Raw genomic sequence first — 24,705 nt, 5'->3', positions numbered from 1 at the left:
AGAGTTGGGATTTTGAAAATAATGTTCTAGTACTTTCTTTAATATCATTATACTTTTAATGAGAAGTAGTTGTCCTATCAAATCCGTTCTGCTAACGACCCTCCACTAATCAAGGAAGCGGTGGGTGAGAGTGGACACCCATTCAACTACCATTTTATAGGCAGTTTCCTTATACCCCCCTTATAGATTAGCTTCGTGAATGAGGCATACTAGCGATTTGACTGACCATATTCTTATACATATAATATTAAACCTTTAATTATAATATATATATAAGGTGTGTTTTAAAACTTTTTAAAACTTCAAGGGTTTATATAAATTTCGAAATTTAAGCTGTTAAATTCAAATTTAAATAAACCAATTCACTAGATTTAATATTTATCTATTAATTAACTATTAATCAAATTATTAAATCTTGTAAGGATTATCTAATTAAATTAATCAATTAATTTAATCCTAATCCTTATCCCTCTAATTTCGAAAAATAGGGTAAGGATAATTATCCAATTAATCTAATTAAGTAACAATTATCCAAAAACAAGAAACCCTAGTTATCCTCTTAGCATATTTCGAAATTCATAAGGGAGGAGGCTAGGGTTTTCAAAACCCTAACCCTAATTTCGATTAGGGTTCTTTGGAGGCTAGGGTTTTCGAAAAAACCCTTTGATCCAAAACCCTAGAAATCGAAAAATTGGCCTTTAGGGTTTAATAGCTATAAACCCTAATTTGCAATTCAACAATTGTAGCAATTCAATTTAAAACAACAATGGCTCTGATACCACTGATGGGTTTTCGGTAAAACAAATAACCTAGAAAAACAATTCCTAAGTTCACATGCAACCTACTTTGGATCTATGTTTTAACTATTGAACATACAACTTTGAATTGCAAAACAAGAACCCTAGAGGAGAGAGGCTATTTTCGAAAATAGTAAACTAGGGTTTAGGGTTTACATACCTTTCAATTGTTATAGCAAACAATTGATATTCCCTTGATCTTGATCTTGATCTTCTTGGAAGCTTTAGCACCACAAGTGTAATGCCTCTAATGGAATCACACCCAATGACTAGCAAGAAGGAAAGTAGAAGAAGAGAGAGGAGAGAGGGAGTATGCAAAATCTCGGCCTTAGGGTTTCTTCAAAAGAAAGAGTCACCAAAAACATGAACCAGGAGGCTCCTTATATAGCTGAGGGATCTAGGGTTTAAGGGAAACCCTAGTTATCCTTTGCTTAGGGCCTAAGCAAACCCAAAGGCCTTATCCAAGCCCCTATGGACGAAATTATTAGGGTTTCCCCTAAAGATTTCGTCCACCCTCTTCCAAGGGGGTTCTAGAGCCTTCCACTCAACTATTAGATAATTGCAAACTAGTCCCTGCACCTTATAATTAATTCTTTTAACCCCAAAATCAATTATGATTAATTTCTGGCTAACAATTAATTAAACATAATGATTTCTAATTAATATATTAATCCATTAACATATTAATAAATCATTTATATATATATTAATTAATCTTATAAATTAATATCTCTCCTTTCATAATTTCCTTGTCCAGTTGCTAGGTTGAGGGCAACCCAAAAGGACTGTGCTGCTATCAATTCAAGTACATACCAATTATAGTTAAGGGCTTAGACACCTAATCCAACATTACCTACCTTGTTAAGTTCAAGTTAGTGTGCCGGTTAACCACACACGCTCCACTAACGACTTAAACAAAGTGTAAAGTGTAATTTCATGGATTAGCACCTTATTCACATTTTCCTAAAATAACTAAGATTGGGAATTCAATAAAGTTTAGTTACTTTAGTATTATCATTATACTTTTAATGAGAATCTATAAGTCCTTGTCCTACCCGTTCGGCTAACGACCCTCCACCGATCAAGGAAGCGGTGGGTGAGAGTGGACACCCATTAAGTTGCCATTTTATAGGCAACAACCTTATACCCCCCTTATAGACCGACTTCGTGAATGAGGCTTATTAGCGGTAAGACGACTTGATCTTATACATATATAAATATTATTAAACTTATAATATTATAAAGTATAAGGGTTGAATTTTAACTTTTAAAATTCTAGGGATTGGAACTAAAGTTTTTAATATGACTTTACATGTTCCAAAACTTGAGGGCAAGTTTTGTAAACTTTCAAAACTTTTCATTTCTCATAACTTATGAGTTAATGGTTATTAAAAATGAAGACTCTTCATTTTTTTGTAACCTATGTGTTCTTTTAATGGTTATTTATAAATGTGACTTTTGGTTATCCATAACTTAAGAACTAGTTATGGACTCCATTAAAACACATAAAGATCAAGAATCAATCTAATCAATTATTAGCACATAATTTCTATGATCTTCTAAACTCATATGTTTATGAATGTTCATATCAAAAATTTCAAAAATCGTAAAAACATATACAAAACTCGAAATTTTGATACGAGATTTTGAACAAAACTTCGATTTTCAAGTTTTTTTTTTTTTTTTTTTTGCATCAAGTATCAAATAAACAAACCAGGCTCTGATACCACTGATCGGTTTTCAGCATTCTAACACTCCTATGGTGTACATGCAACCCTAGAAACCTTGGATCTATGTTTGACTAAGATACATGCAAATAATTATTTTTCCAAGGTTCTTATCCTAACTAGCATGGCATGGGGTACTTGAATCAAATAAAACTAGTAGAATTACTTACCTTGTAGTAGTAGTTGATTGCTTGGAGTTTGAGAGCCTAGCACCAATAATGTGGATGCCTCAAATGGAAGTCACAAATCACCACAAACTTGGAAACTTGAGAGAATAGTCACAAACTTCTTGAAATCGGCCCTCTTAGTTTACACACATCAACTAGTCCAATTTCAAGAACCAAAGCCTCCTTTATATAGTGTGGTGGATTAGGGTTACATCCATGTAAACCCTAATACCCATGTCTTTTCATTTCCATGAGATCCATGGGTTAAAGCTCCATGGAGTATCCATGGACTTTCCATGCAAGCCTAGCCCATTCCAAATAAGCATTAGCCCACACTATATAAATACAAGAGCCCATATTTAATTAGTCATACTTTTGATCTCTAAATTAATTATAGATCAACACTAATTAAATAATATGATTTTATATTAATATATTAGAACTTATAATATATTAATAAATCATAACTTATACTATTCTTAAAAGATTATCCGTAAATTGTTCGGGTGAAGTGCAACCCAAATGGACCATGTCGGGTCGGGTCAAGTACATACCAAATATAGTTATGGACTTAGACACTATATCCAACATGTGGGTGTGCTCATTGGCCGGAAACCATGGAAAACCACCATGGCTGCCAACCATGGTGGCTGCCGTCACCTTTTTCTATTCTGCCACCACCAGCCACCGTGTGGTGGCTTTGTGCGTGTCTTGGTGTGTGTGAGTGTATTTTATGAATGTAATGTTGTATGTATTACTTTGGCTGGATTAATCAAGGAAAAACGCACCACTACCACCGTAAGGTGGTGAATGTCGCCTTCTGCTGCCACCAGCCGCCGTGTTGGGTGGCGGTGTGTATTTGCGTGTGATTGGATTGCCTTTGGGATGCTTGGACATGATTGGACTAGAATCATAACCACCACCGTGTGATGCCGTTGACACCACCGCCCGAGGTGGCAGTGGGTGGTGCTCGACCTAATGAAACCCTAATTGACCTAAAGGCCTAACCGTTTGACTAATTGGCATGTGCTTGGGTTAAAAACCCTAATTAGGGTTTAGAAAACCCTAATTTTGGAAGATGTTAGTTTTGGATTGCTAGGACCCGCGTTTGGACCAGTGGATTGAAGTATGACTTATGCCCAATTACATTGTATGTTTGGCCTAGTGGAGTGATGGACTTAATGGATTAAGTCCCTAATGGGTTAAGCAAGAACACTTAACCCTAATCGTTATTTTATGTGAGAAACCTAATTATGTTTGGGCTTCAAGTTAGGCCTTCTGTTGGGCTTTGGTGATTGGGCTATTGACGGGCCATCCAAGAACAACTATATGGACTAGAACATTTGGATTGGGCTTTAGGATTAAGCCCATTGGAAAGGCTTGGGACCAATTTAAAAAACTTGGCCTTGATGATTATGAGATATTGGACCATCGGAATGCCAAGTGTTTGGACTAGAATAAATGGTTGGGCCTTAAGGTAAGACCATGTGGAAGTTTGGGCCCAATTTGGAAAATTGGGCCATATGATGGGCCTTGGTTGATTATTTGGCTTTTGGGCTTTCAGAGTGTGAGTTTGGGCCTTATTCTTTGACCAAGCTAGGATAGGGGTAAAATGGTCCCTTTACCCCAAGTGTGATTATGCATTGAAACCCAAATGGTTAATTGGGTTTTGTTTTGATGTTGACAGTTCGAGAATCTGTCATCCAACGGCTAGAGTTTTATCTGCGGGACTTCAGCAGTGCGATGTGAGTTTTCTCCTGTAGGAACGAGTCTAAGGCACCAATGGCTGCCCGTTTATGTATGCTAGTATGTTCCGGACCAAGGCCGATGTCGGCCAGTGCCCAATGTAGGTTTATATGTTTTCGGATTCCGACCGATGTCGGGCAGTGCCCGAGGAGTGTTTGTACGCTTGATGTCTTCGTGATTCTTGCATGTGTCTGTTTTGTATGTTTCCGGACTTTGGTCCGATGCCGGGGAAGGCCCGAGGAATGTTGTATGTTTTCAGATTTCGGTCCGATGCCGGGCGGGGCCCGAGGAATGTTTATACGTTTATGTTATGTGATTATGTTTATGTGTATTTGTTGATATGTTTATATGTATACCGAGCTTTGCTCGATGCCGGACGGGGCCCGATGCCGGATCTCGGTCCGATGACGGGCGGGGCCCGATGTAGCGGGCAAGGCCCATGTGACTATGTGATTATGTGTATGGTATGTGGTAGTTTGGGGAGGCTCACTAAGCTTCGTGCTTACAGTTTTCAGTTTTAGTTTCAGGTACTTCTGGTAGCAAGGGGAAGAGCTCGGGATGACTGCAGTGCACACACCAATATTTTAGCCTGGGATGTTTTTACTCTGATATATTTGACAGATGTTTATGATGTTTTGAGATACAATGACTTATGATTTTATGTGATGTTTTGATAACTATGGTTTTATTAATAATTAAAAACGAATTTTTTGGACCGTATTTTTGGGATGTTTCATTGTTCTTTCATCACTATAAATTGTAAATCTGTGTTCACAAATCGAAAAAGTATTGAGGAACATGGATTTGATTTCCAAAGGGGTTAATCAAATTGTGGGTTCGTAAATTACCTAAAGTACAAACTGGGTGTTTGAAGCATCCATTTGGTGCATATAAAATGACATGATAGATTGAATTTGGAGGAGGAGAGAGAAGCGAAAAGACAAGCAAGTCGCAAATTTGAAGACGATTTTCTTCAATGAACTTGACCCATCCATCCATGAAGTAGTTTGTGTCTTTCATTTTAACGTATTTGATACTCCATTCAACATCAGATTTGTTCTTGAGAACAATTGTTTCTCTATTGTTGTTGTCTTTTTCTAAATATTTATCGGCAAAAGCAGGCGGGAAAGGCTGCAAAATATGATTAATAACTGAAGATCTATGTAATGAGAAGCAAAAAAAAGGTTCATGTGTGTGTGTTTGTGTGTGTGAGAGAGAAAGAGAGAGAGAGGTTGTTGCAATTGACTAAATGTGTGTAATAACTTAGCTTACGTGGCAACGATGAATCGACTCACTACTGAGTCATTGTTGACTCGCGTGCTTAGTGGCAGTTGATAATAGGTCTGTCGAAAAAACCCGAAACCCGTTCTATCCACCCAACCAGTTCTGAATTCGGGTAGAATGGGTCGGGTAGAACGGGTAACAGGTATGAATATTCGGGTAATAGGTTAACCCGATAATAATATAGGTCGGGTTTTAGGTATGAATATTTATTTTCGGGTATACCCGAATTCGTTTTTTAAATAATATCAAATATACAATGCAGTCACGTACGCACACTTCAAATAAAACAAAATCCTTCGTTTCCTTCTTATGAACGACGGCTCGACAATCGACGCAAACTTGCAAAGGGAATACGACGCTGAAGCTGAAGTCCTGAACCGTCATCACAATTCTCAGTTTCTCACTATCGCACGGAATGGAATTAAAAAAGTACATAACATATTATAATGATTTGTATTGTTATTATATATGTACTTGTTAATTGTATGAAGTATTTTCCTACCCGAACATTTATTAAACCAACCAACATGTAAAAATAAAATAAAAATAAAAAAATTATCAATAAGTGTCATTTAAGAAATTTTCGGGTATACCCGATAATTACCCGACCCGACCTCAAACCCGAATACCCGAAACCCGAAAACCCGAATTACAATATAGGTCGGGTATCGGGTATTATTTTCTTAAGGAAATACCCGTTCTACCCGAAACTCAAAAATTTTACCCGTTCGACACCCCTAGTTGATAAGACAATGTAACCTTCAAAAATGGGTAAAAGTACGAAATTAACCGGTAAAATACAAGTTCGTACCCTTCAAAGGCAAAAAAAAAGTTACGAGAGACCATTTAAACCAATACACGAAACATTATTGGGCTACAATGACAATATCCTTTAAAAAAATACCTTAAGTTAATCTAAAAAAATAAAAACTATATAATAATAATATCACCCGATCACAATATTTTTTTTGCTACTCGGTCCTTCAACACTTGAGGTGCTCAAAGTGTATCTTTTGTTAGATAACCAGCGTTCGTCATTAAAATTTAAATACCTTTTTACTTTTGCACTTTATTTTTACACAAAAATTTTCTTCCTTGTGTTTTTTCCTTGATGCCCCTATAAAGCACAAAAAAAAATTATGGATTCATTGGAGAAATTCCAAAAATATTATTGGGCTAATGTGTCATTTTGGCTATAAGATTTTTTTGACGGTATCGGTACCACTTACTTCCGTGGAAAGAAGTTTTTCGAAATTGAAGTTATTGAAATCATATATTCGAAATACGATGACTCAACAAAGACTAAAGAGATTAACAATTTTGAGTATTGAAAGTCACTTTCTACAAAGTCTTGATTATCATAAAATAAGAGATTTTTTTTTTTCAAAAAATACATGAATTTTTGTATGTTTTGTTTGCATAACCTTGATTTAGTTTGACTATAAAATTTATTTATTTTTTCTATATAAATTTTTTATATATAAGGCTATTCATTTAGTATCTCTTAGCGCATTAAAAGTCAATGGATTGGTCCTAGTTAAATTAGAACTAGAATTAGAACCAAAGAAGAGATAAAAACTAGATAGATGATGGTGAGAAATTAGGATTCTTAACGGATGGATCTAATAGAGCAGGGAGGGATGACATGTAAAATGATTATAATACTCTCACATGAGGAGCATATGGTATGTGTTAATGGATAAGAGATTACTGAGGGTTATCTTTGGAGACCAAAAATCATAACGAAACATATTGAAAAAGATGAAATTTATACTTCTGAAACCACAATAACCAAATTTACAGTTTTCTCTGTAAGGTTTTCGTAGTAATATATTTTGTATAAATTAATTTTTAATTTAATTTTGTATATCAAATATTAATAATTAATGTATAATAAATGTATAAATATATTGACGGAAATTATAATTTATGTGAGTGGTAGGTGGTGGAAATCGCAATGTAGTCTGCGGAAGTTGAACTCCAATCCCGATGGTATTCTTCCCCAAGAAATCTCTCCTTTATAAATACGCCTAAACCTGCCCTCCCAATAAACCACCATTCGACCTCATTCGTACCAATGGACCACAGCCACAGACAGTCGTCGTTCATCTCAAAGCTGCCGGTAATCATGGCGACGATCGGAGAGAAGAAAACAGAGCTCGCCAGCAAGAAGCAAGAGCTATTGGAAGCAAAGCGTTTGGGAAGAGATGCAGAGTTGACGAAGGAACTTGAAATCGAATGGGCGGGTCTGGAATCGGATATTGATCTGTTGGAGCACACGGCTAATGTTATGAGAATGGGTCTGATCCAGCAGGGGTTGTTGGTGGAGGAGGAGATGAAATTGGGCGGAGTTACACAGGATATGATTCTTGTCAACGCGAAAGTTTAGGTGGGTGAAGAACTTCCGTGAAAAGATTGTGAAACTGAGAGGAATAAAGACTGAGTAAGAAGCTTGTCAAACTTCTTCAATCTGTAAAGAATTTTATAAGTTGTTTTCGTTTCTGTTTCATCTTGAATCAATCGATGGTGTGTGTTTATGTTTCATATAGTTACAAAAATTGCAAGTTTCAGTTTAACATGTTAAATTTGTATATTAACTGATTGTAAACAAATTAAACACCGATGATTTCATCGAGATGAAGACAAGTTATATCGATAAATGTATGAAAAATCATGGTGAATAATTGAGAAGCCTTCTTCAATACACTTGAAGTTAAGAAAAGGCAATTGTTAAATTTAGATCTTGTTTTTTGAACATTTATTGGTAAATAATGTGTAATATATTGTTATAGTTGATTGAAATAAATTTCGTATTTTATATATAATTCATTAATATTTTGATCTTTTAATTAACTAATTAATTCTTTAAACAATAAAATCAAATTTTCAAATAATGATAATATTAATTTTCTTTTTTGGAAATGACGGAAATTTATAAAACCCTAGCCTATCAAGTGACAAGGCAAGGGAGAAAAAAGAATCATTACAAGCTAAATAATTTTGAAAGGGGAACAATACCAATCCATCCCATTACAAACTCTATAATTCCCCTTATGTTTAACCCAACTAAACATAATGGTAATAATGTTATCCGCCAGTTTTGTGGATCAAGAGCAAATCTTATTGAAGATTTATCGTTCCGATCGAGCATTCCACATGCACCAAAGGTAACCATATACAATGACAACCAAAATCTTCTGTTTCTTTAGACAATTCCCCCCAAATAGCCGCGAAAGTGACGAGTCTGCTAACCATGGAGAAATATTGAAATGGAATATTACACCGGTTCAAAATCTTCCCAAGAGTGTCAATAGCAAAGTGACAACACACGAAGATGTGATCTGGCCCATCAATACCCGTCGAGCAGCTAATACAAGAGGTGGACCTGATATGAACACCCCAAACGAGAGAGCCACAACAGACGCAATACGATCCATGCACACAAGCAGAGTAAACAAATGATCTTTAAAGTAACAAGGTTGGATTCACACCATTGGGCTTACCGAAATTGTGATTTTGGAATCGATCATAGTCCTAAATATAATAAAGTATAAACTTAATGATTTAAATAAAGGATTTTTGTTAAGTTGTTTCATTATTATAAGTATAAGGTAATTTTGGTAAACACTAAAAAATAGTTTATAGTTTATTATATTTAGTTCCGAATAAACTAATCCAAACAATTTTCTTAAAATAAAAAAAAATAAAAAATAAATAAACTTTGTTTTGGTATTAGATAAAGTGATGAGCATTTTTACAAAATAATATAATTTGTTTTCGATAAACAACCCCGAACACACTCTATAACCTCATTAGAAAATACATTGGATGATGGTTTTGTTATAATTAATTATCGAATTGTTATTATTTATTTCAAGTAATATATATAATGTTGCCTTTATGGATGTCGGTTTCTTCCCTTTACATTGCCTCCGTGGCGGTGAGTCAACATTAATCGTTTATGTGTCGTCTAATTCAGGTGAAAACTGTATACCCAAAGTGGTTGTGTAGGTGTTGTAATAAAATGTTTTGGTCATTTTGGATGAATGAGGAAGGGGATTTTCACCGACTTTTTTGGCGCGCAAGCATATCTTCAACTAGCTTGATTGTTTATCTTTTGGTTGAAGATTGCATTGAAATCTTTACATTTTTTTTTTGTAGATCCTTCCGGTTTGAGTTCATTTGATGCCTTGTATGATCTAAACCTCCCACTTGCTCATTAAAATACTCTAGAACTCGCTGCCAAAAAACCTACAACATTAGTTGATTGTCGCATTCCTTATCTTTTGATACGTCGATATAAGCCTTCGACAATGCCACCTATTTTTTTCCAACCCATTTTTTTGTTTTTTGTTGTTTGGTATAATCTTGTGCGGTCTCGACGATGAGTTTAGGTTCTTTACTTGATTCCTCATTTTGGGTTTGGCAGATGGATGCGGGAAGTTGCTAGAGTCTTCGGATTCAAAGTTTTGATCATCATAGAATTGTGATGCTTCAGGAGGAGAATATTGGTATCGAGTTTCTGGAATAGGTTGTGAAAAATGGGGATACATATTATAACTGAATTTTTCGGGAGAAATAATATATTGGTTGTAGGATTATTGCTCAGGAGTAAGTTTTATTGTTTTTGATAGTATTTGTATCATTGTGCATGTTGGTCTTTGGCTAGAACCATTTTTTTATGGGAAAATGACATAAAAGCCCTTAAGTTTTCATAAAAATGTTGGTTTTACCCTTGGACGTGTTTTATGTCCAGTAAAGCCCCAAAGTTTTGTTTAATTTGTTCATTTTTACCCTTGTAGCCGGTTTTCAGGTAACCTACCGGTTACCTAATGTCAGTAAAGCCCTTGAATTTTCAAAAATGTTCAGATTTACCCTTAAGTTTTTCAAAAATGTTCGGATTTACCCTTACATTGATTGTTGTTGTTATTATTATTATTATTAATATTATTATTATTATTATTATTATTATTATTATTATTATTAATACATTTTTAATTATATAAAAATATTTTATACATACATTTTTAAATGTATAAAAATATTTTATACACACATTTTTAAATGTATAAAAATATTTTTACTAATATAAATATATTTTTAAAAATATATGTACTTGTATTTAGTATTTATATACATTTGAAAACCCTAAATCTTCATCTATAATTGTTGAATCGAACAGAAAAAGCTTGATAAAGTAAAAAATGTCGTCAATGACTGATTTTGCAAAAACAAATGCTTCAGATCAATATAAAAAATGATGCATTTCGTGATCTTTTTTTGTGAACTTACAACAAACATAAATAAAGTTTACACTCGTATTTGACATTTCGTTATCAATTTTTGAGATAAAAATAGTTAATGAATGATTTTAAGTTGATAATACTTAATTTTTACAGTGATCAAGTGTTTTTGTCGAGGGTTTTTTTAATATATTATGTATTTTCCATTTACGAGTGTTATTTGTTGATCATTTATTGTTATCTACTCACTATTAACCTAATATAGTTGAATAATAGAAGTTTTTTCAAATTTTATACTAAATCTTATCTGTAATCGAGTGTTTTTATTGAGGTTTTCTAATTACGAGGGTTTTATAATTGTTACGTTATGTTTTTAATTAACGAATATTTATTTTGCTTATCTATTTAGTATGATGTTTGATAATAAATACATATTTATACTTGGTAATATGTACAAATACATATAATTATATCTTTTATATAATATAAACCATATAAATATGTATTTTTATATTTATATGTATATAATATATTTTTATATGAAATAAATATATATTTATACTTATACCTACTAAATACAAATAAATACATTTTTAAAAATATGTGTATAAAATATTTTTATACATTTAAAAATGTATTAAAAATAATAATAATAATAATAATAATAATATGTATAAAAATGTGTTAAAAACGTATGAAAAATTTTTATTCATTTAAAAATGTATGTAAAAAATATTTTTATACAATTAAAAATGTAATAATAATAATAATAATAATAATAATAATAATAATAATAATAATAATAATCAAAATAACAATCAAGATAAGGGTAAATCCGAACATTTTTGAAAATTCAAGGGCTTTACTGGCATTAGGTAACCTAGGTAACCGGTAAGTTACCTGGAAACCGGCTACAAGGGTAAAAATGAAAAAATTAAACAAAACTTCGGGCTTTACTGGACATAAAACACGTCCAAGGGTAAAACCGACATTTTTGTGAAAACTTAAGGGCTTTTATGTCATTTTCCCTTTTTTTATTTGCGCACGAGAATCCATTTAAATTGGAACGGGATAAAAAGGGATTGAAATGGGAGAAAATAAGAATGAAATGAGATTTGAAAAAATGTGTAGTTTTTTAAGTGGAAGAGGGATGTATTTATAATGGATAGAAGGTTTATAAAAAATAATTTTTTACCGTTTTCCAACGATTAAAAAAAAGAGAGGAAATAGAAAGGGTAAAGAGAGCCCAACGGTTAGTGTCTTCGTCATGTCGATGATACCAAAATTTCAGACTGTAATTTGATATGTATTTGAGGAAAACAACAAAAATATTTATTTTTGGCAAAAATAACCACCAAATCAGGAAGGAACACATTTCAGACTGATATTCCAGAACTATGACCAACATTTCAAATTCGGAATTAAAATTTTGGAGTTTGAAAAAATAAAAGTCTTGAATCTCAAAAACAAGTTTGAAATTCGATTAAAATTTCCGGAGTTTCGAGAAAAAAAAAATTAGTTTTTACTTAAATATAACAAAAAGTTAAACAAATTTAATAAATATGAACTATATGCGATATTCGGGCGTACAAAAAACAATTGAAATGGACATTTCAAACATAATAGAGAGATTTTTTTGGAAAAAAAACCGAAAAAAAAACCAAAAAATGAACTCCGAAAAATCAAATTTGGAATAACACATTCGGAAGTAAGTAACTATTTTTCAAAAACTGAAAAAAAAAATGGTTATTTAGAAAAAGGACTCATTATAATTGTTAGTTATTTAATTTCCCTTAATTATAATTATTGAAAAATAAATAATTGTAGAAACAATAAAACTCAAAAAAAAAAAAATTAATATAGTTGATAATATTGACTATAAAAATACAACAATTCACTATCATGATAAAAAATTTGCAAATATTAAAGTCTGAGTATTAATATTCGACGACTAAAAAAACCACTTCAATGCTTTTATATGTAATTAATTTTTGAATTATCCTACACACATGTGGTATGACGTCATTAATGGAATTCTTGTGCTTCTTTTGCTACTTTCTAGGCGTGCGAAGCCGATGTTAATTGTCTAATTGTTAAGCGGATAAAAACAATAATTCTTCAATGAATTCGTTTCAAAGGATTGGACTTCTTTAATTTTGAATTATTTTTTAAAAATTATTTGAGGAGATTCCTTTTAAACAGTATTTATTATTTTGAGCAATCATTATTTTTTAATATTATTTATATTATTTATTCAAAATTGTTAAAAAATTTATAAAATTGATTCTTTTATTTTGAATTATTTTTTAAAAATTATTTGAGGAGATTCCTTTTAAACAGTATTTATTATTTTGAGCAATCATTACTTTTTAATATTATTTATATTATTTATTCAAAATTGTTAAAATTTTTATTAAATTGATTATATTCATTAAAGTTGTTTTCTTAATTCTTTTCTCTTGAGTTGTTTTAGGTATTTGATTTTCACTAGCGTTATGTTATTCATTACAAATATTTGACTAATAACTAAACAATATACAACCAAATAGCGAAATTAAAAAAAAATCACAGAATTTTATCAAAATAAATTACAACGGATATTGTATTCGTCAAAACCTTATTGATGAAGCAAACAAAATATAATTATGGTGTTCTATAAATATATTCAATTTGGGATAAAATAAAATACAACAACTATAAAAAGTCCACCAGTTCTTAATTAAAAAAAAAATTTGACGACTAATTTGACTATGAATTAAGTATAACTAATCAAAAACATTTTTTTATTGATTTTTTAATAGATAAATTTATAACAAAAATTGGTATTAGTTCTGAATCTTGCCATTTCAAAAAAAAAAAGTTCTGAATCTTAAATAGGAAAAACACTTTTTACGATAATTAAAAATCACACGAGGTGGCCTTTCCTGCACCAACTAATCCTAGTCAAATTTGATGTGCTCATAATTGATGTTTTATGGGTTTTAATTATTTTTTATTAAAAATATTTATTAATCATATGTTTATACTTTATAGTTTATAGTCACAAGTTCTATTATTATTGTTTTAATTTAAATGAACTATAATATAAACATTAATCAATAAGGGTTATAATGTAAACTAATCCTCTTGTCCTACATGATACAAACAGTTGGTTGATAGAGATGAACCCATGAAAAATGAAAAGAAATAAAAATATGACCTGATGTTTCGTAAAACACTGTCAGTAGGCCAAGCCCTTGAGGTCTTGGGTCTCATCTTGTATTCTATTTTTGCTATTGCCTATTGGGGATGATTTGTTTTGATAGAAAAATATAATTAAGAATCTAAGATAACCTTAGTTTATTGCTACACTTTGGGGAAACAAATGTTTTTGAACCGGATAATATTGACACAAAAGAAATTAGCAAGAAGCTATAAATACAAAACATACAAAATAAAGGAAAGACATTACATAGCAACTTACAAACAAGAAATGCAAACAAAGATGCAACCCAAGCACGAACCAATTCAATTTATAGACTTCCCTTACTTCTTCCAACCGTTCATCCAAAGATGAGATAGAGCTTGAATCTCTGTTGCGAGCACCGAATGGGATTTGATGTCATTTGAATAAACTTTGAGGTTGTGTAGCTCCAAAGTATCCACACAAAAAATCAGTTGTATGGCCGTCAAACAAAATTCTCAATTTGTCGTTTCGTGTGGTATTCTTACCCAAAAGCAATTCATCCATAAAATATATTAAAGTGGGAAGAAGCCACCACAAAACCAATTTTTGCTCAAAGTGTTAGTCTTATAGTGTGGAGGGAAGATTGTAAACAACACATTTTCGGTTTATGAAATAGAACTAATGTGTGATAGACAATTTCAAACACAAACACATACAAGTAATAGTACGAAAGTAAAGTGTAAGGAAAAAGAAAATAAACTTCGTTACCAAATGACCATGTTTACTATATAACATTTTTTTTTAATTTGCATTAGAACTCGCACATTGTTACAATTGATATTTTCTTCGCTTTAGCACGAGATTGTTAAATCACCCACACAATTCTTGTTGGAAAAAGCATGAATTTCTTTAGTTAGAAGATATAACTTTTTTATTGACTTTGGACATGTGTAAATATGAATATTTAGCATTGGCATTGTCCTTGAAGAGACCATCATAATGATATATTATACGTCCAAGTCGGAGTTAAGATAAATGAGATATCTAATCTCAAAGTAGTATTTAAGTAGTCTTTGTGTTTTCTCAGTGATACACCATGCTTCACATTCACAAATTTTCGAGAAGTTTGAGCATCACCGCAAGAATGGTGTGTTAGTTGTCTTGCTAGATAGATATAGTAGTCGAAGTAGCATAAAGTTGCTACATTTTTATAACTTATCTACTAGTTCGTGTGATATATGTCTGCTAGTTCGATCCATCTACTTTGTTCTACAACTTAAACTAGCATTGAGATGTTGTTTGGTTGATTTAAAACAACATTGGGTCATTTTTTACCTAGTTCTTGGTCTTTATCATATTTGGCGATTTCTTTGAAGGATAAGAGTTTTGTAAATTCATTTCGGTTATTTGCAAGTGATTTTTAACCAATGGTTGATTGTTGATTAATAATACAAGTTGTATGTTTCTCCTCATGGATATACACCATCTTTATGATGGTGGAAGCATGTTAAATGCGTGTGTATTGTAAGTTATTTGTTTTCTATTTACATTTTCAATATCTTGGTATGTGTTACTCTCATTATTGGTCCAAAATCTTGTATTTTTTCCATCTCCCAAAACCATGTACATCAATGAAGCAAAGATAATCTTACTATCATGTAACTGACTAATGGAACCGATAATGCTAGACCAGACTCCATAACCAACCGGAGGACGAAAACTAGCACCGAACCCACCATCACTACCATAAAAGCTTTAATGAGTCTAACCCATAAAGATTCATGCTCATTAAATAACCTCTATATCCACTTGTACAAAAAAAACGAAGAGTTAAAAGCCTCAAGACTCTTAACTTCCACCCCCTTTCTCCTTTGAATTAAGAATGACATCCCACTTCACCCAACTCACTCGCCTCTCCTGAGTGTCTGCTCCCAGTAAAATTGAGCTCTACACGACTCCAGACTACGATCCACTCCTCTAGGCATCTTAAACATCAACATGTAATAGATACCCCAAGCAGCCCAAAACAAAACTAAGCAAAGTTAAACGACCACCCATAGAAAACATCTTGACCTTCCACGTAGATAACCGTTTCTTAAACTTGTCGGTAAACACCTTCCATCCTTTCAAATGAGCCATATTCTCTCCCCTCTTGGAAGCCCCAAGTACATAAAAGGAAATGATGTTGCACTACACCCGTGAAAGAAGCAACATCATGAACCGATGTTGAGTCAACTCCAACACCTAATAGATTTGATTAAAAAGATTAATCTTTAAACCGGACGCTAGATAAAAACACATAGGGATACGAATAAGACTCTAGACATTGTGCTCGTCACATTATCCCATGAACAAGTCATTTATGTTTTAATTGTATTTAATTGGTCACTAACCTTTTATTGTATTCTCATACACTATTATAGTACATTTCACGCATGTAATTGTCATTTAAGATGTTACAGTCGACACAATCCCAACGTCATATACCTAAATTAACAAATTATGCCATATTTAATGTCATAGTAGACGAGTAGACGACACATAAGATTCATTACGAGTTTACCAGGTTGCAATCCACCTCAATAGTATATTTAGAACCTATTTAATGACATGTCAAATACAATTAAAACTAAATGACTTAATAAAACAAATTATTTATTATTGGTTGTTATTTTATTACATTAATACATATTAATGTTTTATTAATCTAGAAACCTTTTTAATTTGTGATGAATCAGTTGCAAAATTCTAGAAAACATGTGGGTGGGATGCTTCATGCTTTTTGCTTCCGGAAATTTAGTGGATTATTTTATCATATAATTTTTCAAGTTCTGTTGCTTAATATGTTTCCATATGTGTTTTCTTGATTGTACATGTCTTGACTCTTGAGGGTTATGGTTTCTTGTTTCATAGTTTTAGTATGTATCATTTTTTTCTCGATTTTCGATTAAATTATTTTAATTGTTTCAATAAAGATATTATTTAAAATTTTAGTACCAATGAACTAATGAAGGATGAAATTTCATTATAACTTTTACAAAACCTCTAGTTATCCCAACGGACAGATAGCAACCCATTTGAAACTATATTTTAAAGATGAAGGCGACAACAAATTATCAAAAATACAACATGAAAGCAAATAAAAGATTGATTAAATCCAACAAATGGAGCTAAGACAAATGTGTAAGTGTGACCCATGTCACTATCGGAATTAATCATAATTTTTATATGTAAAGAAAGCATCAAAACATGTAATATAATGCAGATTTTTTTGTACAAACAAATAATAAGTTGGATGACGACATTAACAGTAAATGGGATTTAAAAGTGTTTGCTTTGAGTAAGATTGTTTACACTAATTTTTGGTTCTCAGCATATGCATCAAACTTGAATACGAATAATTCACATTAATTATATTACCCAAACATATAAAATTACTATATTTTGATTTTTTACGGCTTAATCAATATATTTTATTTAGCTAAATTTTTGTCACATGTTTTTTAAAGAAATTTCAACTGTAACTATTATTACTCCCAAAAATCGGTTTAACATGTATTGAAGTAATACCGTTTCTCATTACCTACATGACATCAGATGATGTACTTTATGAAATAAATGTTGCTTTACTTATTATTTGCTGATTTAATAGGTTATACACATACCATAAAGGTATATGCGAAATTCATATATGGTATATGAGAATTTCATATGATATTTTAGAAAATGTGCATGATTCCATATAGGTTAATGAAAAATCTTATCAACTTTAACATTTGTTAAACCGGAAATAACTAATCACGGTGGAAATTTCTTTAAACTATGGTTGGCTTTTAAATATATTGCCCTAATTATATTTATGAAATTGTACTCATTGTGTTAACAACAATTTATTTAATCGAAATACAATACTTGTAATTTAACAAAATGATGTAACTTACCAAAAGGGTTCAAATATATATATATATATATATATATATATATATATATATATATATATATATATATATATATATATATATATATATATATATATATATATTAACAAAATGATTGTTGTTAACATTTTATATCAAAAGTCAAAACATCATAATTGTTTTTTTCTTCTTGGTTAACAATTTAACATTTCATGTCGTTGTCTTCAAAGTCAAAACCGGAGTGTTCAAGTTTGGAATGTCCAAAATCTCATTACCTCCTATTTCAGCCCACTTTCATGCCGCCCAAACGTTTTCTTTTATAACTTTTATGACATTACATTTAAAATAATTGTATTACATTTTTTTTATTGTATAAGCAAAAAGAACACCAACTTTGACTTCTAAAGATTCTCCAACGCCGCATTGAACTTGTCTACCCAATACATAATCAAAAGTTACCAGTAGAAAACAACACAAATTTATTATATATCTCAAACTTTTGTTAACTTAACCACTCAACTTTCAATTTGTTCGTCTATCTTTTTGTTCAATCTTCGCAATTTTGAATTCAATGATGACTTGTTGCTGATGTGATAAATTATTGTAACAATGTGATTAAACAATAATCAGAGAAGTTACAAGATGCAAGAAACATGCATTTATTAAAAGTACTGACACACCATTCAAATGTCATGTTGAATCGGCTGGCGATGAGGTTTTGGGGCTACACAAAACAAAAGAGGAAACTTTATTTGATAAAGAAACAACACGAGTCAAAGGGTATATGGGTAATTTAATACATATGTACATACCATTAGGGTTTCCAAGCTCATAAAAGTTTCTAAAAAGAGAAACCGCTTCTTTACCCATTATCCCACCCGTGCATTTGTAACTTTTCCTCCCAACATCTTCACCACTATTCGATATAGTTGTCGTATGCAAGGATAATATCGATCCACACCCTCCAAATTTATCATTCGCACAACCATAGTACACCTCTTTTATACCTACATCCATGTGTAGTGTAAAAAAGGGCACCATGTTTATATATCAAATTAAAATTTCTCATTAAGACTTAGTTTGTTACACAAGACATGATTAGACTGAACAAGCTTTCTATGACTATTTCTTATTGACAGCAGTCTGAGTCTTTGCCTTAACTTTTTGTGTGGGATAAAAAGTAACAACTTTTGTCCTATTGACATCGGTCACAGTATTTGTCACACCTTTTTGGGAGAGAGAAAATAAGTAGTTTTTTTTTTTTTTGTCTGGTTGCAGTTTTAGTCTAATGCACGCCAAATATAGTAAAATGCAGCCTATGGTGTGTTAGTGTGAATAAGAGTACCAATAAATGATAAGGCAGATGCACACATTATACATGGTTCACATGTAACATAAAGAGAGCAATTTGAGAACATCTTAACAACTTCATGTTTTGTAAGTCCCTTTTCTTTCCACGCCTTAAGCAGAACATCAATAGCTTCCATTTCAGCGTGTCTTGTAGCCTGGCATTTTAGAGGCCAATTTGTTAGTGTTAGTGTTAACATAATGGTGAGTTAAACAGAGTTACAAACAGAAAATAGAAAATTGTTATAAAAGTATGTACGTTTCTTGTTTCATTAGTCCGATTTCTTCCACATGATATGACCTTCCCATCCATAACAATAACACATCTGTTGCATGAAAAAAGAATTTTGTTCATATATGTCAAATAATGTTTAAAGTACCAAAGAATTTGATAACCAGAGAACATAGACAAAAAGAGACATACCCCACACTCACCTCAAGATTGTCAAATGCAATTTTAACCTGAAAATAAAATCTGATTATACAGATAGTTTGATATAACTGTTGGATGATTAATTAAATGTGTACATCACCTTTTGATAACAAGATAATATGACAAATTTGTAGCCTAAAATCTATACCATTAATATTTTTAAAAAATTTGATACACACTGGGAAATGGTACCAAAACAGATTGTAAATTTATAGGACAGAAAGTGAAAGTTGCAAGTGAAAATGTGAAATGCATACCTGTTCTAATGCCAGATTCATAAATGCAACAATTTCTGGCATTTCTTATCCCATCTTGATATGGACTGAAATAAAATTACAGGCATTGAATAAAGGGAAAAGAAAACTCCTAGAAAGTAATAACAAACAGTAAGATTACAAATATCCAAAGCTCTCATGGAATTTGAGCGTATAATCAGTTATGATCAACGATTTATGATCCACATTTGCAATATATATTCATACGCGGTCAACATCCACGAAACAGCAACATTTTATTCGTAAGGCAAGTCGCAAGACTGTGAGTGCATATGTCCTTTGTCACACATGCATTGCAAACAAAGGATCTTATCAATTACGGAAACTAAACGAAGTCATATTTTTTTCTTTCATACCTGACGCAAACTTCTAATATTGATGCCGAAGTTCAGTTAGACATATCATCAAGCATCTAGAGTGCACAACCAGCTATTGGCTACACAGGTTAGTTTCAGAACGATGAATACAAGAATACACACATTCAACAAGCTGCAATGGCCTGAGAGGAGGAGGAGAGAGAAGTGGAAGTGAATCGCCCTGCTTCTATTGAGCAGAAATCCTGGCTTCTCATCCTCGAGTCGAGCGGACAAACGTAATGGACTGGTTTACTTTTTGTTTTGTTCATCTGATAATTCGATTTTGACCCGGAACTGGTCCAAACCAAAAGAATTTTTGACCCGGAGCTGATATTCGATCTGATGAGGCCCGTCTGATTTTTCCGGCCTAACTGTATGATATATTTTAGAGGAAAAACCATTTAGTAGGGAGGTTATGCGTAACTTATTAAAAAAAGCTGAACTTAGTCTCGATTATTGTTAGTGATTAGGGTTTAGATCCAAACCATTTATAGTTTGGGTGAATTTCATATATATCCTTATTAAACGTCTAAATATCGTATTTGCCCGACTTAAATTTTAAATATCGTATTTGTCCTTCTTAATGTTTTAAAATATCGGATTTGCCCAAATCTATTTTTTAAACAGTTTTTATTATTTAAAAATCCTTTTTTATATATTAAAATCATCAAAAATAAAAAAAATAACCAAATAGACCATAATACCCTTGCCTTCTAAATCACAAAAATCCATTACCTGCCACATTTGAAATCACGGTCAATATATGTAACCCCGCCTATTTTTTTTCGTGCCTTCTGCCAATAATTTGCTATAGTCGTATGTACAGCTTAAGAAGGAGTTTAGCAGTGAAGTCGAGTCTGCAATTGTTGCATTTCTAGTCTATCACTATTGACTCTTCCATTGGTCATGCAGATCTCACGCATCTCTTTAAAGTCGCAAATCATGAAGCTAAAAAATCTCTTTAAAATCGCAAATCATGAAGCTAAAAAATCTCGTTCACAGAATCGGTTACTTAGGGTGGTTAGTATCAATTTGTAACTTATTCAACAATAATCCCAAAATATTAACAAGCAATGTAATTATGATAATCTGTGTGTTTCCACTTTCTCCCTATTTTAATATATACTGCAGATCATCAGTAGTTCCACAACACCAATGGCCCACAAACCAAAAGCTCTCCACATTTGATGTGATTTACCTACACGATTACCTATAGTTTATACCTAGGATTTTTGAAGCTATCTATAGTTCTAATCACGAAATGAATAATCATTTAACAAATATAAAACATAAAATTACATGATGATTATATGATTGCAGCAAAAAATTGGCAGAAGGCACGAAAAAAAAAAGAAGAGGCAGTGTTACAATATCGATCGTGATTCCAATTGACGCAGGTAATGGATTGTTGTGATTTAGAATGCAAGGGTATTATTGTCCATTTGGTTATTTAATATTTTTTTTTGATGATTTTAATATATAAAAAAGTATTCTTAAATAATAATAATAGTTTAAAAAATAGATTTGGGCATATCCAATATTTTAAAAAATTAAGAAGGGCAAATACAATATTTAGAGTTTATGTCGGGCAAATACGATATTTAGACGTTTAACAAGGGTATATACGAAATTCTCCCTTATAGTTTAGATTAGGTCTTTTATGTATCTCTATTTATATGAGGTTTAACATCATTTTATTTATCAATGAAGCATTCTATTTTCTTACATTGTTAGTGTTCTGAAATATATCTTATTAGATTTAAGAAATAGTTAAACTAATATTATTTTTATAAATATTTACTTGATTGGAGTGAACAAATTATTAAAAAGTGTATATATTCATAAAAGTATTTATTTGATTTGTGTAAAAAAGTTGTATTTTAGTAGTTTAAAAAACAAAAAAATGTACCCAATTTAAGGGAAACGGCTAGGGACCTTGTATATATGAAGTTCTATTTTGTGCACTTCTATCTTTCAAGTTTCATCTAATCTAAAATAACATGAATGCCTTAAAACAATGTTAAGTTTAATGGAGAGTAGTTAAATAAGATGAAATGTCTAGTTGACATTTAATGGATTAAATTTAACCATTATGTATGTCAATTTGGAGTTCAATGACATTAAACTCTTCAACGGGAAAAATGAAACTTTTTAACATTTTTAAATAATATCAATTAATGTCTTCAACGGAAAAAACCAAACTTTTTAACCTTTTTAAATAATATCAAAACTAAATTTTATAAGGGAAAACTGCAATAAAGTCCCTATATATTGGCCCCATAATCGATTTAGTCCCTATATATTTTTTTATTCAATTAAGTCCCAAATACCAGTAATCGTATTCAATTTAACCCTTTGACCCGGTCAACAGGTCATTCAACTTTCAAAAATTACATTTTTGACCCAGATTTCAAATTTTATTACAATTTTGGTCCAAAATATACACTTTTGGCCCAGATTTTAAATTTTGTTACAAATTTGGTCCAAACTTTACTCTTTTTGCCCAAATTTTAGAATTTTAGTATGAATTCATCCTAACTTTAGTTTTTTATACAACTTTTTTTCTCAAATAATTATTTCTAATATGTTTTTTCTTTATAAAATCATATTTATACAAAAAAACGTATTTTCACATAAAAATCTTATATTTTCTATATAAAAACATCTTTTAAAAAGTTTTTTGTATATGAAATATCTAGTTATAAAAATAGGTATTTATTAAGTATATAAATATATACAAATCCGTTTTTAGAAAAAATGTATACAAAAACGTATTTTACAAAATAAAATGTATACAAACACCTATTTTATCCATAAATTTTTTTTATAAAATCCTGTTTATTTACATTTTTTTATTAAAACGTGTTTGAATAATTTTTTATATAATGCATGTTTGTATACATTTTATAAAATGTATACAAACACGATTTTATAAAATATATATAAACATGTATTATATAAAAAATTATTCAAACACGTTTTTATAAAATGTATACAAACACGATTTTATAAAATGTATAGAAACACGTATTATATAAAAAATTATTCAAACACGTTTTTATAAAAAAAATATAAACAAACACGATTTTATAATAAAAAAATATAGATACACACCTATTTTTGTATACATTGTTTTTTGTAAAATACGTTTTTGTATACATTTGTAAAATACGTTTTTGTTCCATGGATGATTTGCAAATGAAATTATTGACTTCCATTTTGTTATCTTATTTTTTTTAGGAAAATAACTGAAGGGTTATATGCAAGAAATAGCATCATACAACTTACATAACAAAAATGAAACCCCAACAAATGGAAACCATCCTAACCAACCTCATTGCCCACTATGAAGCCAAAAAACTATCACTCAGAAACATGCAGGACGAAAGTTGGGAACACCAGAGCTACAAGAAGGAACTCATGACGCAGATGGACTCCAAACCATCGTACGCTAACTACCTGAAAGAAGAAAAATTACAGTAACCCAGCGCCAAAGGCGTGCATGATTCTCATCTAGTTAAACATTATAAATTAAATAAACATATTTAAAAAATCATTTATTATAAAATGGGAAAACTGTAATAAAGTCCCTACATATTGGCCTCATAATCGATTTAGTCTCTATATTTTTTTTATTCAATTAAGTCCCAAATACCGATAATCGTATTAAATTTAACCCTTTGACCCGGTCAACATGTCATCCAACTTTCAAAATTTACATTTTTGGCCCAGATTTCAAAATTTATTACAAATTTGGTCCAAACCGTTTTTATAAAAACGGTTTGTATGATGCTATTTCTTGCATATAACCCTTCAATTATTTTCCTAAAAAAATAAGATAACAAAATGGAAGTCAATAATTTCATTTGCAAATCATCCATGGAACAAAAAACAATATAGATACAATGAAAGGAAGGAAGGGCAATGGTCAGTTCAAATTGTTATAAATCATTTTCAATACATATACTTCTTCATGAAGGTCCTATTTTGTCATGTTTCCACCTTAAGAGCCAAAATGGATAAAATATACGAAAGCAATAAATGGTTGTAGTTTACCAACTAATAAGTAGTTAGGAGTGGTTTCTTCAAATAAACAGCATCGAGGTGTTTTAATTGAATATAAATAAATGTTGATTAAAAAATCAACCATAATAAATGAAAATGTTTTTTTTTTGCCAAATGTCATGTTCTCCTTTCCTTTAGTTTAACACATACTCATTTTGTAGGATTTTTTGATTTTTCCTTTT

The 24,705-nt window shown here is 31.2% G+C and overlaps 1 protein-coding gene across 3 annotated transcripts; it reads right to left on the bottom strand.

The window, feature by feature from the left end:
• Positions 1 to 18,465: 18,465 nt before the first annotated feature.
• On the bottom strand, positions 18,466 to 20,883 carry LOC145115876 (tRNA-specific adenosine deaminase TAD2-like). Of its 3 annotated transcripts, none has more exons than XM_079052232.1 (7): positions 20,459 to 20,883; positions 20,224 to 20,379; positions 20,085 to 20,149; positions 19,819 to 19,856; positions 19,654 to 19,720; positions 19,393 to 19,552; positions 18,466 to 19,054 (listed from the first exon to the last, which is right to left on the bottom strand). In XM_079052232.1, exons 3-7 carry the CDS (start codon positions 20,124 to 20,126, stop codon positions 18,738 to 18,740), a joined length of 624 nt encoding a protein of 207 aa, XP_078908358.1. In that variant the 5' UTR covers positions 20,127 to 20,149; positions 20,224 to 20,379; positions 20,459 to 20,883; the 3' UTR covers positions 18,466 to 18,737. The 3 variants fall into 3 exon arrangements, with proteins under 3 accessions (XP_078908358.1, XP_078908359.1, XP_078908357.1); XM_079052233.1 differs by lacking the exon at positions 20,224 to 20,379 and having other exon boundaries at positions 18,466 to 18,771; positions 18,860 to 19,054; positions 20,459 to 20,878; XM_079052231.1 differs by lacking the exon at positions 20,224 to 20,379 and having other exon boundaries at positions 20,459 to 20,882.
• Positions 20,884 to 24,705: the final 3,822 nt, after the last annotated feature.

This window comes from Lactuca virosa, chromosome 5 (genome assembly GCF_052849685.1).
Source record: "Lactuca virosa cultivar CGN04683 chromosome 5, Lactuca_virosa_CGN04683_v6, whole genome shotgun sequence".
NCBI classification, from domain to species: domain Eukaryota; kingdom Viridiplantae; phylum Streptophyta; class Magnoliopsida; order Asterales; family Asteraceae; genus Lactuca; species Lactuca virosa.
This window is presented reverse-complemented; position numbering and strand designations above follow the sequence as displayed.